Genomic DNA, 16,576 nt, shown 5'->3' with positions numbered 1-16,576 from the left:
ACTGTCAGAGCCACAGCGTTCACAGGAAAACTCTTCTTTCCAGTGCAGTCTCCCCAAAACCAGCAGATCCAACCTTTATGATCCAGAAGCATCTGAGACAGACGAGTGTCCTCAAACCGCCCTTTAACTTTGACCCAGGAGTTTTGGAGCAGAAATGCTGCGTTTCTTTTTACCTTGCTTCACCGACACATCTGTAACACCTGGAAAAGTGAAACCACAGCGCTGTGGACAAACAGCCGGGACACTGGTGATTTTTAAAGCAGGTGGACACCTGTTGAAACATCATCACCATGGTAACCTTAAAGTGGTGTTATGAAACCGTTAGCGGCTGTCAGCTGTTAATGGTTTCACTCAGTTGGCATCAGCAGGCTTCCGTAGATGCCGCTGCCCAGCAGGAATGATTTGCGATCAGTGTCCACGAGTCATGTGACCTTCTTCAAACAGGTTCAGAGTAAATAAAAAGCAGATTTGAGACAAATGTTTATTATTTCTTACATGAAAAACAGAATCAGAATATTTATGTTTCTGCTGAAGCTTCACACCAGCGTGCGTGTCAGAAGTAGCTCTGCAGCGGCTCTCCCAGGATGTTCTCCATCTCCTGGATCACCTTCTGGACCTGCAGCTCCACCTCTTCACACTCGTCTGCAAAACAAACAGCAGGTTTGAGGCTACGGCGTTTCCTGGCCTCACAGGTGGAACAAAGCTCCACTGAAACATGAACGTAATATTTTACTGCAGGTCTCACTCATTCTGTTTGCATTTTATCGTCTCTGATGTCCTATTTGATTTGAACCTTTACTGACATTTCTCCATGATGGTGAAAATGCGTTTCATCTGTCATGCTTTTATTCTGAAACATCTGGATCTAGATGTTTTCTCTTGTCAGAGATGTGCTGCCCTCTTGTGGCCGACAGCTACATTACATCTTAGAGGCAACAGTTAATACGAGAGGTGTGCATGAACAGCTGTCTGTGTGTGCGCCTCACCCTCCATGAGTTCAGCCAGGAAGGGGATGGTCTCCGGCAGCAGCACCATGTAGTTCTCCTTCAGTTTGGACGCCACCTCCATGAGCATCAGCAGAGAGGAGAAACGCACCTGTGGAGGAGGAGGAAGCTGCTGAGTCAATAACTAACACCAACTCAGAGTCTAATTTAAAACTCCTTGCATTACCATCAAGAATCGATTAACTCTGCCTGGCTGAGATCAGACAGCGTCACAGAGTGAAGCTTGACCGACTTCTCGGGGCTCAGGGGAGCCCGTCAGGTGTGCAGGTGAGCTTACCTTGGCGTCAGAGTGCCTGGCCTTCAGGAGGATCTGATAGTTGAGGGTCTTCCACTGCGAGTCGTCGGCCATCGCCACAGCAAACTGCCCGACGCAGGGCACCAGGTGCTGGGTGACGCGCTGCTGGTATCGCTGCTCGCCACCGATTCGGTTCTCCAGCTGGACACAAACACAGAAACCGTTAAAGTTCGATGTCACTGATGAAACCACGCCCAGCGGGTGGAATCATGCAGGTTAGGACAAACATTACACCCTCTGAAGTGTCACCTGGTCTACGAGCGGGCTCAGCAGGGCGTCGGCTCGCTCGCGGCTCAGGAAGCGCTGCGAGTCGTACAGGAAGATCTTGTGGAGGCAGTCGAGGACGTACTGCAGCAGCAGGCAGCTCTTCTCCTCGCCATCGTCATCGGAGTCGAAGAGCAGCGACTCTGCAAGAAAGAAGCAAATCCACCGTCAAAGTTGGACAGCTGGGAAACGGCTGCTTTACCAACAAACAGCTGTTTAAATATTAACGTTTACATAAACATAAATGTAACAATTTACAGTTAAAAATCAATTAAGAGAAAAAGTTGTGGATGAGGTCAGACCTGTGCTGGAGCTGTTGGTTTGTCTCAGCAGGTCTGCGAATGGTTTCACCAGGTTTCCTGCGAACAGCACGAAGAGTCCTTTGAGGCGGTCGGCGATGTGGTCGGACAGCCGGTAGAAAGTCAGCAGACGATCTTTACGCTCTGATTTGCTCCAGTCGAAGAGCTGCGGGACAGACGCACAGACACACAGTTATTGCTGCACGGGGGGAAACTGGGGCGGCGGTTGAATCCTAGGCACGGCGGCGTTACCTTGAAGAAGAGCGGCCTGAATGTGACCTCTGACAGCTTCATCACCATGGCGATCAGGCAGTCGATCACGCAGCCCTCAACCTGCGCCGTCTTCTCCAGATCGCCCTGAAGACAAAAGAGACGAGTGAGAAAAGTAAAGTAATCTAAGTACATTTACTCAATCACCAGCTGAGCGGACCTGGCAATGCTCGGAGCGGAAGTCGAGTGCGGTGAGGAAGAAGGTGGTGAGCTCTGATTGGTGGAAGCTGAGTTGGTCTTTCTCCATGTGAGCGATGTGCTCCTTGAGGATGCTCAGCAGCGCCCCCAGCTGACTCTGCGGGGAAATGACAACGAGACGTTAACAGCTGAAAACCATCGGGAATCTCACAGAGCGGGACTCGACTGGACGCCGATGATGCTTGACCGATTATCACTGATTTCTACTTTTAACGTTTTTTTCTGGCTTGAAGCACAAAAACGTTAAATTACAGGATATTACTGCTGCTGTTTGATTTTAGACATTTAACAAAGTTCAGCGTGAGAATTTGGAATTTTAAGTCCCTGATTCCACTTTTCGGTGGATGTTTGATTTCTTTTTGTGGAGCCATTTTAAACAACTGAATCCAAAATTAAGCATATCTGTCTTTGGATCATTCTGGAAAACTTTAAGCCAAGGCGCACACACAAACTTTGAACTTTACCGGCTTCAGTAGAAAACAGTAAGCACTCCTGAAGCTCGACTCTCACCTTCTTATCGACCACCATAGTGTTGTAGCACCTGCTGATGGTGGACAGTAGGACCCTGGGGGGCAGTTTGGTGGCAAGGGTGCTCCTCAGGGAGGCGAGACGGATGGAGAGCTGGGCAAAGGAGGAGGAGGAGGAAGAGGAAGTCTCCATCAGCCGGGTCAGCCGACACACCTGCAAGAACGAATAGGAATAATGAATAATAGTTGGAGTCCCTGTGATGCTCGCGTCGCACCCCAGGTGACCTGGGACCAATCAGCACGTCCCATCAAAGCAGCAGCGACATCGAGCCGTACCATTTCAGATAAAAACTGAGGCGCTAGGAAGAGCGCACAGCACGATCCAATCAAAGCACAGCTCCACTACAATCCTTTATAGCCTTTGTTTTGTTTTTCTGACGCACTCCGGTGTTCGCGTGGCAGCGTTACCTGTAAGGTGGCGTCGTGCAGGTATGGGCTGATGAAGTGTGGCAGCGTCTCTGCGACCCGCTGCAGGGCAGTGACAGCGCTCAGCAGGTAGATCTCGTTGATCAGAAGCTCCTTCCTGTTTGTGAGCGCGTGCAGTACGGCTGGCATCAACCTGTGGAAATAAACACGAGTCAGCTGACTGGCGGGCGGCTTCCCCACATGGTCGTGTGAAGGTGAAGGATGGGCGTGACAGACCTGGGTAACTGCGGGATGGCGAGGGCCTTCAGTGTGCTGACCACCTCGGCGATGCAGAGCAGAGCGCTGCCCGTCACGTTCTTCTCCTCCTCTGCCGCCGCGACGAGCTCCACGGTTTGCAGCAGCACGGGCACGAACGTCTCCTGGTGGTCAGAGCCGAAAGTGCGACAGAGCAGCTTGAGGCTGAAGAGCGCCGTCTGGCGGTTGATGGCCTGCTCCGCTCCGTCCGCAACCTTCCTGTGATCTTTACCCACAATGTTCAGCAGGTCGCCGATCAGCTGGAGGAGCACGGTAACCTGAGGGCAGACAGGAAAAGTTGATGTCATCGTTTCATACTGAAAACATGCTCGGCAGAGAACGCTGACATCACTTCCGGTTACCTGCTGTGCATCCCACTGTGTTCTGTGCTGCAGTTTGTTGTTGAGCAGGTCCATGGCCTTCCTCCTGACCGATGCCAGCTCGTTTCCCATCAGGCCCCTCATCACCGTGATGAAGGTGTCCGTGGGCAGCAGCGCGTTCACCTGGACAAAGGTGAGCAGGTTAGAGCGCCTCTGCAGGGCGGCTTTCACTCCAGCAGCAGAAGAAGAAGAAACTGAGTTTAACGGTGGATGACCTGCTGTTAATGTTAACGAGAGGAGTTTAAATATAACTGGATTCAAACCTTGTCCAGGACGTCGTAGGCTTTATTCAGCAGAACTCGCCAGAACTTGGCGGTGGGTTTGTCGGCGTTCTCCTCCACACAGCGAGCGACGCTGTGGATGTAGCGCAGGATCTCCTCCAAGAGCCTGAAACACAAACATGACATCACCTTCAACGCCACCAAACGCTCACATAACAACATGACATCACCGCATCACTCACCTCTGCTGTAGTGGCTGCAGAGATGCGTCCATGTCATCGTCACTGTCCACGACCTGAAACAACAACAACAACAAAAAAAACATCAAACATTTACTGTTGTCGCACTCCTTACCACCTGACCGTCAGTCGCCCACCTTTGCGATGAAGCTCGCCGAGCCGAGCAGCTGAGCCGCGAATGACACGGACAGGAACTTGAAGTGTCGCAGCTCTTTGCCACTGTGAGCGTCCACGCTGAAGATCAGCTCCTCCACCTTTTCCTCCTCCTCCGTCTTCTTTGCTCCTCGCCGGGCGGCAGGCCGTTTCACTGGAGCTACACAAGACAAACACCCAGAATTCCATCAGACTACGGAGGACCAAATACGCCAAAACTCTTTATACAGAATTAATGACTGATGGGTTCAAATATTTATTTCAATTTGGAGTAACTTGTGTACTTTCTACAAATTAGTTTATGTTTCAATTTAAATACTACATTTTAAATGAAAGACAAATTTAAACTGTTACAAAAATTAACCATATTTACTTTTATGTACATGTTTTCATTGTCATTGTCCTTTGTGGTAACATTTCTGTTTCCTTTCTTAATAATTTACCTGTTTTTTTTCAAGTATTTTCAAGTACAATATTTTACTTTATTATTTATTTATTTGTTTATCTATATCGTCCTGCCTTCTTAAATTTAAAATAAATGTCCAAAATTTGAGTCAGAAATAAAAGCAGCAAATAATTTAATTTACCTTGATGTTCATTATTTTAAACATTGTATTTTTAATGTATTACTTTAATGAAAGATGATTGGCTCCTGGGTCTTTCATCTGTAACAGTAAAAATCTGCCAAATGAAACACTCGGAGCGTCTTGTGATAATATGCGATTCTCATTAATATTAATTAAAATTTAAATTAAGTAAACTGATAGAAGAATCATAACAAAAGAAATAAATCTTAAATCAGTCTGTTTTACATTTCAAAAATACGATTGTTATCACTTTTTTTCTTTAGATTTGGCACTTACAGTCCTCCATACCAAAAAACATGATTATATTATTGATGATTTAAAACTTTTGTTTTGTTTTACTGTCGTCTTTGTCGTCTGGCAGCTGCAGCAGGAAGTTCAAGATGTTGATGAGCGAGGTCAGCTGATCGCTGATGTCAAACTGACAGCACAGAGAAATCCAGAAGTCCACGTCTCGCTCCAGCGCCGCGTCCTGCTCACGAAAACACAAAATAAACTACGTTAAACACGCAGAGACGCGAAACAAGGTGGTAAGCTCTGCAGAAACAGAAGCAGGCGATTGTTACCTTCTCACTGGTGGAGCCGGCGCTCTGCGTGGCGTGCAGTTTGAACAGGAGGAGCATTAGGACCCAGAGGAAGCGGGCGGGACCCAGCGTGGTCACCAGCTGACACAGGATTGGCAGCCGCCGGTGCTCGGGCACGTGAGGCAGTGCGTCGCCAAACACGTGCATGATCTTCGTCACTACGGCCATCACGTGAGAGGCGGAGCTTCCATCAGAAAGCTGCTGGGCCTGTTGGGAGGAGGAGCAACGAGGGTTATCGCCACGCCACTCGTGTAAAACGGGCACGTTTGTCGGCTCCGACGCCGCCTCACCTGGATCAGGGGAGGTATGACCATCTGCACCGTCTTGTCGATGACTCTGAAGCTGTAGGCGTCGTCCAGCCGCATGATGCTGGCGCCCATGAAGGTGAAGATGGGCATGATGTTGTGGAGGACCTTCTCCTGCAGGAAGAACACGAACGCGTTTGTTTTCTGGTTATTAAATAAATCTTTAATTCCCGTATTTATGTATTATTGATTAATTTCTTTCCTTTAATTCTTCTCTTCTAAAACAAATCTGATATTAAACGTATAAAATATTAAATTACTACTTTATTTCATTTATTTGTATCAGTTGCTGTAACTACATCACCAACTGCTTCTCGTGTTTCCTTCTTTGGGTTCATTAAACTACAATTAAAAGTAAAAATAAACAAAATCAAAACAATCGTCTAATATTTGTTTAAAATGTCGGCTGCATTGATCCTCCGTATCCATCAGGACATCGATATTTTTACGTTTGTTTAAACAAACACTTCTGCCGCCATGATGTCATCACAGATGCACAGAGGGGCTTCAGTCTCAGGGGGCGGGGCTTAGACCGCTCTTTGTATCAGTGACATAAAACTCTCAGCTGCAGACAGACAGAGGAGGAAGAGGAGGAGGAAGAGCAAAGGTGGTGATGGACAGACGGAAGAGGAGGCGGAGCTCTCACGGGGAAGATGGCGGCGGCGGTGCCCAGCAGCAGCAGGGCGTGGTGGTGAGTCTGCGGCATGTCGGACGTTCGGATGCACTGAACCACGAGCTCCACGCTGAACTTGTCTTCATCCAGGATGTCTGCACAGAGCAAGGAGAGCACAGTGAAGCAACACACACAAACACACACCTTCATCATCATCCTCCTCCTCCGACACCCACCTGCAGCCACAGCTCCTCCACCTGGAGCCAGTTTGTGGCAGATGTTGAGCAGACAGCTGAGCAGCAGCTGCTTGGTGTACTCCATGTTGGCGTTATCATCGGAGCACGGCTCCATACTCCTGACGACAGACGGAGTTATTATTACTCAAATGTTTTTGTTTTTCTTTTGTTATTTCAGTTACATTTCCATGTTTGAAATAAAATTCTATCAATCGATTTTTCATCTTTTTGTTACTTCTGTCTTAAACAAACAGAAGAAGAAATAATTTCATGCAGCAGAAGCTCCACTTTTAGACTGGACCTCTCTGCAGCCCGGAGTCACAAAATCCTGCTTCTACTTCCACACGAGTCCAAACACGGATCAAATCCATGATGATGATGATGATGATGAAATCCACACGAGGTCTTAATGAGGACTTTTACTACAGCCTTCATTCTTCTTTCAGTTTAAACAAAATCACAAAACATCAGAAACTTGACGCGCTGTAAAACGTGGCGTTTCCTGTCATGTTACCTGGCGAGCAGAGAGAACAGAACCGGCACCAACACCTGGGCTCTCTTCAGTTTCTTCTTGTGCTGCAGCAGCTCCAGGATCAGCGCGACTCTCTGCCACGACACAGCGCCCCCCGCTGGAGCCGCATCGCTGCTCTCCTGAGGTTTCCTGAACACACAGCAGCGGTTCACACCGATCACTCATCGTGGACACTCCACACTTTCAGACTCTGAGGCTGCTTCTGGAAAATTGTGGCTCATTTTTTAATTTTTTGCAACTAAAAGCTGAAATGTTCTGTTCTGAAACTATCAGAAGGAAATCAGATCTGTTACAGTGTGAAAGTGCTGATCAGGGCCTGCAGGCTGCACGGACGTTAAACAGGTGACGTCAACCTGTTTAACCGATTTCTATCAACTTCTGTTCAATAATTACATCAATAAAATGGAAGAGAAACAAGACAACAGCGCCACCATCAGAGTGAACTCTGAACTACAACTTTGTTTCAAAATAGATCGTAATCAAAGATCTGTAAATAAACACAGGAGCAAATCATTCATATTCATTCATGTCACGCTGCACAGAATAATCACAGCCTACAATTAATTTGATTGTTTTAAGCTGCAGAAATCCGTTTTTGTCTGAAGGGAATCTCCTGCAGATCCAACTGGTCCGATCACGTGACCTCAGCAACGTTTCAGGGCGTATATACCTCTGCGACAGTCGGCTCCGCCGGGTCTGCTGCACCGTCACGTTGACTTTGGGTTTTTCTGGAGGAGCGAGCTCATTGGCCAGCAGCTGACAGTCAACGACGACCTGAGGCAAACGCAAAGGTCACACGTTCAGCGATTCATCCCGAAACAAACGACCGTTTCATTATCAGTCATTTTTCTTCTTTTACGAGAAAGAAAAATCTCCATTTAAATGTTGTGCAGACGATCTCGGCTCACCGCTTTGAAGACACTGCTGATGGTGTTGGCCACCGCCGGACTCCTGCTCTCCACCAGCAGGTCAAACATGGTCGACAGCAGCTTCTGCTGCACCGCCTCGTCCCCGAGGGCGGAGAAGAAGGGCTTCGTGATCTGCAGAGACACGCAGAGACATCTGAACACGTTAAATCATCACCGGTCACTCAGACTTTAATCTGGGTTTTAATTAAAGACTGTCAATCAAAGATGCACAGCATGACTGTGAGTGTGCACTCGGGTAGGGTTAGTCCCCGTCCCCCGATTGGTGGATTTGTCCTCCTGACCTGCTCCAGAGCGATGATCTGGCAGCTCGGGATGCCGGCGTGCTGCTGCGTGGAGGTCTTCAGAGCTCTGATGAACAGGTCCAGGCAGTTCTGGTCTTTGGCCAGCAGGGGCGCCGACGCCTCATTGTACTTCCCCACAACGAGCTGCAGGAGCTGTGCCTCGGCCCGCAGCAGGGTGGGCGTGTCGGGGCCGGTCTCCAGGAGGCGATCGAGGACAGGAAGCAGGCTGGAGAGCGCCGACTGAGAGGAGGAGGAGGAGGAGGAGGAGGAGGTGGTCAAACGAGACACAAAGCATCGATCTTTAGACGAGGACGACATTTAACCCGATCAGACTGGAGTGTAAGGTTAGATAACGGATTAGCACAGGAATCAATGATCTGATCGCTGCATGAACACCTGCACCAACAATGCGTCACAGCGCTCACGACAACGCCGCTATCAAACACGACACAACAGGAAATGGAAACTGTTCAGCTTCAAAGATCTGAGACTGACTCTAAAACAAAGACGTCCTGTCAGCGGTGAACAAACAGGCGAATCCCCCGTTTCAGGTTCAGACGCGTTCCCGCCCGCTCACCTGTCCGTTGACCTCGCTCAGCGCTCTCAGCAGGGCGGCAGCGATGTATGACGGGCAGCTCGGAGTCTGAACGCTCTGCAGCAGCAGCTGCATCGCCGCTGCCAGCTTCTTCTGCTGCGGCTTCGCTTTACTGCATGATGACTCATTGTGCAGCACGCCGAGAACCTGCAGGCAAAACAGGAAGTCAGAACAACAAATACAGGAAGTCCAGATTCAAACCAATCAGCTGGTTCAGAGTCCTCACCGTCCTGAGGTAAGACGGGTCGGCGACGATCTCCTCTGATGTCGACAGGAGCTTCTCTGTGATTGGCTGGAAGGGGGACGTGTTGGCTGCCGATAGGCTCTGCAGGACGCTGAGCGCCGCCCTCCGGACCTCCCGAACCGGAGACGTGAGACAGCAGAGCAGAGACGGGACGACTGAGGCGCACACGCACGCACACACGCACACACACGCACACAAACAGGTGTTTTATTAACCTCGTAAGGAAAATTATTCTTAACGTTAGTTTGAGGTTTGTTTACGTTACCCTTAATTTTTAAATGATTTGTTACATTTTTGTGATTTTGTTTTTATTTGTTATCTTCTATACTTGTAAATATTTGTAATATTTGTATCTCACCTGGTGAGTTGGCGGCCGCAAGCTCCTTCAGCTTGGAGGCGGGTTGGGTGCTCAGCAGAGCTCCGCCCATGTACAGCACCTGCGTCTGCAGGACGGCGCCCACCTTCACATCCAGCTGGTCTCCATGGTTTCTGGTGTATCCCCACAGCATGCACAGGAACCTGAAGAGCACGTTCGGCTCGCGCAGGTGGACCTGAGGTGACGGTTTCTCAGGTTAGCGGCTCGTTCCATCACGCTGAAACATCACGTCTGCTTACAGGAAATGATGTCATACCTGGACGAGCAGCTTCATCAGCTCTCTGAAGCTGTCAGCCGTCGCTCCCTCGGCGGCGCCGCTCATGATGATGCCGAACAGGCGGCAGATCAGACCCAGGTAACAGCAGGTGTTTGTGTCGAGCTTCTCCGGGTTCCACCACGCCGCCCCTGGAAGACAATCATGTGACCAGTCAGCTGACTGGTTCCCTGTTCTACCTAAGCTCTCGCCTGCTCTGGGAGTTTTTACCTTTGAAGGAGGCGTCGTGACACTTGAGGCAGGAAATGAAGTCTCGGAGCAGAGCGACGAGGACGAAGCCGTACTCTGAGTCCGGCTGCTGTCCCTGAGCACACCTGCTCAGGTAGAGCGCCGCCGCCTCAGAGAAGGAGGTAGGCACGGAGACGGGACGCTCAGCTTCCTGTTCAGAACCAACACAATCCATCAAAACCTGCTGCTGACATTACCCACAATGCAAGTGGGCGGGAAGCGGGATGTTAAAGGCCGACCGACCTGTGACGCGTCGCTCCTTATGACCTCCAGCAGGGGGCGTTCCAGGAGCGCGTAGACCCTCTGAGCGGTGAGCAGGTGCTGCGTCTCGCTCAGCTCGCCCAGACCAAGCAGCAGCGTCCGGGTAAGGACCAGGAACGCCGCGCGCTCCCTGAGGCCGGAGCATCGCTGCTGCTCCACCAGCACGGCGAGGTTCTCCAGCTGAGTGCGACACACACGGAAACCATCAGCTGACACACTCACAACAGATCAATCCGCTGCTGAAAGTAGTCCCAACAGTACGGCTAACCCGCGACTCAGACACATTCACGCTTGAAAACGTTCACGTGAGCGACACGAGGAAAGGCGTTTGCACTCACCGCGTCGCGCCTGGAGAAGTGCTCCATGTTCGCCAGGTTCTTCGTCAGCACGGAGACCAGCCGCTCGTTAGCCACACCCACAAAGTCGGGCTCAACGCTTCTCTTCATCACGTCATCGAGCTCTGTGTGACGCAAAAAGTTTCAGACACTGACGAAATGATGGACAGCACTGCTTTTATTATGAAAGCGCCACAGGAAATGGGTGTGTTACCTCGGGCCCAATTCAGGGTGAGCGGGTGTTTGGCGAGGAGGGGGGACCGGGCGATGCAGCGGGCGAGGTCGAGCTGGGTCGAGGTGACGACCAGGAATGGCAGCAGCCTCCAGCCCGTCCTCGTCACCAGCTCGCCGTCCCCATTTCCCATCCGCGGGTCGGACAGTAAACGCACCACCTCTGTCAGCACGGGAACCCTGGAGGAAGGAGTCTCAGATTTACAGGAGGTTCATGAAGGCATCATTAACAGCAGGGAAAATAAGCTTTCACTGACCATCGCTCAGACTCCGGCAGATCGGCTCTGTGCAGCAGAGACAGCAGACACGAGACGGCGTCCTCGCGGTCTACAACGTCAAACACCACCTGAAACACAACGAAACACCGCCATTAACCACAACGCCATCAAGCAGAACGCCATCAGACCCGTTAACCATTGTCTCACTGACCCCCAGGACTTGGAGAGCGGCGGCTACGACCTCCGGTGAGTCGTCCTTCAAACGCTCCGTGACGGCGTCTTTCAGGAAGTCCTCATCCAGACTCTGCTGCTCAGAGGAAACACGACCACAATGTGTGGTTAAAAATGTCAGCCGGCTCGTTTACACGCTCGTGATTTCAGGTGTGTCCTCATCAAAAAAAAACAATCACGCTTCACAGATTTAAAGCCTCCCTGAAGAGAAGAGGACCCAGAGCAGAGCCCTGAGGTGCACCAAAGCTACACAATTACCTGCCTCAGAGGTCAAAGTTCACCTGAATGAAACAGACACAGAGGATTAAACAGGAAGTCTACCTGTCCAGCGGCGATGACGTCCTTCAGGTGCTCCATGGCCGAGACTCTGACCGACGGCTGAGGGTGTTTCAGGCTGAGCAGCAGCGACGTGTCCGAGTCACCTAAAATCTGTCGACACAGATCGAAGACTGTGAGCTCAGAGAGACGAAGACCGCCACAGTTCACCTGAGCGACGCCGTTTTGTAGCTCACCTGATGTTTCCCGCTGCTCAGCGACAAAGACAGAAACCGGTGGAAGAGCTGTTTCTGCTCCGTGCTGCCGATGTCGGTCACATGACCTGCGAGGACGCTGTCCAAAGCTGCACAGTACCTGATGGAGGAGAAAACTTAAGCACGGCTCCACCCTCTGTACCCCAGAACAGCTGTGGCTGGCAGCCATGTTTTCACTGCTGTTTGCGTGCAGACTCGTTTACCTGAACACGTTTCTATGACAACTGCGCTAAACGACATAATATTTACTCGTACGTACTTGGACTCGAACAGGCGCACCAAAGGCAGCAGGCGCTGGTCGAGGGCCGACAGCTCTTCAGGTGAGCGCTCGCTCTGACTCAGATACTCGTCCAGCAGCAACCTACGGGACAAACACGGCAACAGTGAGAAGACGTGTCGTGTGATTGGCTGCATGATTGGCTGAGAGGAGGTTTACCGGGCCGCGGTGCGGTCCAGGTCTTTGGTCAGTGGGACGGATTCCAGGATGGACTCCAGCACTGCGAGCCTGTCCGTCTCACCTGTAACACAAACACTCAGGTAAACTCCACCTGCGACGCTGTAAAGCATTAGACGTACATGCTGCAGGCCTCACCTGAGCTGCTGATGAACACGCTTTGGACCAGGGGAGGCAGCAGGTAGCGGAGCAGAGGGCTGACATCGTGAACCGCCGCCATGACCTGCAGCGTCGGCACCAGCGCTGCCATTGAGCAGAGACGGCTGGCGGCTCTGAGCAACAGACAGAAAGAAACAGACAGGTGAGAGGACGTCACGCCTGGACAGAGCGTGTCCGAAACATCACGACCAGGCGGCGTCGGTCCTACCTGGGCCCCACGGCGCCCTCCTTCTGGTTCTGCAGCAGCACGATGAGGCACCCCACGCCCTCCTTGGCGAGGACGGGCTCTTTGATCAGAGACTTGCTGATGTGCACGGCGATGCTGTCCACCAGACTCGCCTCCATCACCACTTTCACCGCCAGCTGGCACACGATCATGTAGGTGGCGGCTTTGTAGTCCGCCAGCGACGACTTCAGACCCTGAGGAGGCAACGAAACGTGCGAGGTTAAATCTCACGTCACCTGTCGGGTCGGGGTCATGTGAATAATAGCGCACGTTACCGTCTGCACGTATGGCAGCAGCTTGGAGATGATGGTGTTGGACACTCTGTCCACGGCGTCCAGGGCGGGGACGATGGTGGAGGCGTAAAAAGAGAAGATCACTCTGAGCTGGGAGCAACTTCCCGAATGTCCGGAATACGCCTGAAGACGAGAAGGAGAGCAGTGAATGCAGGTAACTGTCCAGGTGTCCCGAGAGCCTCTCTGGGACGTCGACAGGTAACAGGAGGGGTCAGGGAGGTCACCTCGATGGACCGGGTCACCAGGCTGCAGATAAAGTCCATGAAGCTCAGGTCAGTGTAGCAGTGAGCGATGAGAGTTCCTCTGGATAACGGCACGCCGGGTTTCTGAACAAACAACGACAAATAAAAAGATTTCACGTCACTCTGATCAGCAGACGGACCTCACAGGCGCTCCAGTTCAGGCGAGTCACCGACCTGCAGGCCGTGCAGCCAGTTCCAGCGACTCGTGGCGTCGCTGATCTTGAGGAGCTGCAGGACTCTGACGAACACGTTGGTGTCGTGATACGGCAGCGCGCAGGCCAGCAGGCTGTCGGCGTTGTACAGCTGGATGTGGAAGCTGAACACGGGAAAACACGGGAATCATCACCGGAGTATAAAACAGGAAATACAGAGTGTGAAGGAGCGTGCACATTTAAGGTTTGCTGCTTCACAGATCACATCTGTTTAACTAAATAAATATGAATAATAATCGTCAGCGTTGATATAAACGTGTTAATGAAGCGTCAGCGCCTTAAAGCTGCCGTTTCCTGAAGGACTATTTGCTCCATAAATCAGCTCCACACTAGGAAATGACCAAATAACAGGTTATTGTCATAATTCAGTGAAGAAATATCATCGTTAGACAGCAGGCTGATGGAATATGACAGTGCTGCGTTTAAAAGGGGACCGTGGTCCATAAATTAGTTCCTGATTACAGCCAGATTTCAACTTCATACAAAAGTAGCGTAAACACAACATCGGCACACAGTAATATTCCAGATCAGCAGGAAAAACTTAAATCTGCTGTTTTCTGAAAGGACTTTTGCATGTAAATCAGCCTCAGACCAGAAAACTAAAGTGAAAAGTTAATGAGTCACGTTTTAAATTCAAGACATGTTAATATCTGATGATTACAGAAAAACTGTCTGTTTGGAAAGGCAGAATGAAAATCTGTAGTTAAATGACAGCCAGATGGAGTATTTTCATGCTGAATTTCAAAGTGGATCCTTCTGACTTCTGAAGTGTTAATGGTCCCGTCATACAGACGTGCCATTCATACACAGTGAAATCTTAAATCAGAAGTTTTCTGAATGGAGTTTGGCTTGTTTTCCATTTCTCTAATGATTCACTGTTCAAACACAAAGTGTCATTTTCTGTATTTTTCTTGAGAGAATAACTGAGCTGCGACGCCTCAGCGGCGTACCGGTGAACGAGCCACTCGATGCACTTATGAGCCGGTTTGAGAAGGAAGTATGGGCAGAGGCGGGTGAGGAAGAGCGAGATGCCGGCGTCCAACTTCTTGTTGACCTCCTTGGATTGGATGCTGCGCTCCAGGGTTGTCGAGGCGGGACTGAACAGGGTGCTCTGAAACTCCAGGAATGCTGGCTCGATTCCCAGTAGCTCCTCCAGCCCAGTGCATCCTGCACGAGGAAGAGGACAGACAGGCTGAAGGTCAGGGAGGAAACGGGCTGGAACAGGAGACGAGGAAGAGGAGGGTGGGACTCACCGAGGGCGTAGAAGGTGCTCCTGTCCATGGACGCCGCCTCTTTGGGGTCGAAGAGGAGCGAGGCGACCTCCCTACGGGTCAGCAGGTTGGCATCGCTCTGAGGCAGCGCGAGCCTCTTCAGCTGGTGAGCTAACGACGTCATGATGTACGATTAATCTGACAGAGACACAAAAACAGCCAAATCCTGGCATCAGTCTGAGGCCTCTGCACAAAACTTTATTTAAACAGCAGGAAAACAGACAGTTAGATTAATCTTTAATAAAAAAAAAAAAAATCAACATCAGCTCCTTTTCCTCTGTGTTTGTCTCAAAGGGGGGAACGTTAAATCTGCAGATTTTTAAAGGGAGTTTGGAATGTAAATTACACAGAAGATGAAAAAGGTTCACACAGAAATTCAGAAACAGCAGGTTTGAAATGTAAATGTTGGCTCAATATCACGGTACACGCGATCGAACCAAAATAGCATAATGAACAGCAGCTGTGCAAAGAGACATCTATTAAAACCAAACAATTAAATAATAACTTTTTTCCTCACGAATTTCAGAGTGACTGCGCTTGGAAGAACTGGAAGTTAAGGCCACTTTTACACGCGGTACACTGTCTTTTAGACAAGAAAACCTTAAATCTGAAGTATTTTTAACGAAGTTTAATAATCAGGGAAACGTGGTTCCTCTGCAGCTGCGCGTTAATAACAGAGTTTCTACACCATTTAACTTTTCAACATCAAAGCCACAAAAACTCCGGATTTATTTATTTAAAAGTCAGAAAATCATATTTAAGCTGTTTATTGACTAACTCGTTCACAGCCGACATTAAAAGCAGATGGTTTCTGTTAAAATACAGAGTTTAATTAAATGTTTACATGGGTGGGCACGTCCTGACATGAGCGGAAACGTTAAATCTGCCGTTTTCTGAATGAACTTCTGCATGTAAAATAACTCGAAACTTAAACGTTATCTCGCCTCCTGAGCACTGTTTTCGGACTACGATCCAGATTAAATGAAGCTCATAGAGAGTTTAGACTTATTCCGCCCGCAGTAACACGCGGAGCTTTTATCGGGTCGCAGATGGACCCGCTGTGACCTCTAAGGCTGCTCTGACCGGAAATACGCGTCACACTTCCAAAGAGTCTCAAAGGCTCTCCAACACTTTCAAACATTTCAACATTTCACCGAAAAAACCCAAAACTCAAACCTGAGTCCTCAAACTGCACCGACACACGTGCGTACGGTGCTGGACGTGACCGGGATCCTTCTACATCCGGTTCACTCCGGATGTTTTCCTTTTTTTCTCAATCTTTGATGACGACGCGAGATGATTCACCCCATCTACTTCCGTAAACTTGTTTTTAACAATCCGAAGAAAAACGCTTTAAAATCAAATTCAAATATATTGAATTAAATAAATAAAACTGAATCAATTTTCATGTAAATTTGACGGGAAATAATCAGAGAAAAATAAAATGATTCTATAATTAAACCAAAATTATATTATATTATAAAGCTCTACATATATCACAAAGCAAATCATTATAATGACATAATTATGTTATTATTAATTATTATGATGTAAATAATAACAATATTATATTATTAGTCTTTAATGATTTGATTTGATTTTAAAGGTAGGTTTGGATGACT

General features: G+C 49.4%; 1 protein-coding gene across 1 annotated transcript; it reads right to left on the bottom strand.

The window, feature by feature from the left end:
- Nucleotides 1-467: 467 nt before the first annotated feature.
- On the bottom strand, nt 468-16,218 carry heatr1 (HEAT repeat containing 1). The gene is made up of 45 exons (XM_031733718.2): nt 16,131-16,218; nt 14,937-15,092; nt 14,634-14,850; nt 13,646-13,787; nt 13,454-13,555; nt 13,212-13,352; nt 12,919-13,130; nt 12,690-12,823; nt 12,534-12,615; nt 12,357-12,458; nt 12,080-12,197; nt 11,889-11,996; nt 11,548-11,643; nt 11,376-11,464; nt 11,102-11,298; nt 10,891-11,012; nt 10,535-10,732; nt 10,274-10,442; nt 10,046-10,194; nt 9,772-9,964; nt 9,396-9,568; nt 9,152-9,316; nt 8,575-8,814; nt 8,273-8,404; nt 8,035-8,138; nt 7,347-7,493; nt 6,833-6,951; nt 6,630-6,751; nt 5,969-6,097; nt 5,661-5,885; nt 5,437-5,566; nt 4,495-4,670; nt 4,361-4,413; nt 4,161-4,284; nt 3,880-4,020; nt 3,500-3,795; nt 3,266-3,416; nt 2,841-3,011; nt 2,293-2,427; nt 2,115-2,219; nt 1,866-2,028; nt 1,549-1,706; nt 1,282-1,440; nt 987-1,095; nt 468-642 (listed from the first exon to the last, which is right to left on the bottom strand). Exons 2-45 carry the CDS (start codon nt 15,076-15,078, stop codon nt 554-556), a joined length of 6,429 nt encoding a protein of 2,142 aa, XP_031589578.1. The 5' UTR covers nt 15,079-15,092; nt 16,131-16,218; the 3' UTR covers nt 468-553.
- Nucleotides 16,219-16,576: the final 358 nt, after the last annotated feature.

Source organism: Oreochromis aureus, linkage group 8 (genome assembly GCF_013358895.1).
Source record: "Oreochromis aureus strain Israel breed Guangdong linkage group 8, ZZ_aureus, whole genome shotgun sequence".
NCBI lineage: Eukaryota > Metazoa > Chordata > Actinopteri > Cichliformes > Cichlidae > Oreochromis > Oreochromis aureus.
Note: the sequence above shows the minus strand (reverse complement) of the source record. Positions and strands in the feature narration are given on the sequence as shown.

Coding starts and splice junctions, on each gene's coding strand:
- heatr1 (XM_031733718.2), bottom strand. CDS start 15,078: ATGACGTCGTTAGCTCACCAGCTGAAGAGGCTCGCGCTGCCTCAGAGC. Junction 11,644..11,888: donor ACGTCATCGCCGCTGGACAG/GTAGACTTCCTG, acceptor TCCTCTGAGCAG/CAGAGTCTGGATGAGGACTT. Junction 6,752..6,832: donor TGGAGGAGCTGTGGCTGCAG/GTGGGTGTCGGA, acceptor TGCTCTGTGCAG/ACATCCTGGATGAAGACAAG.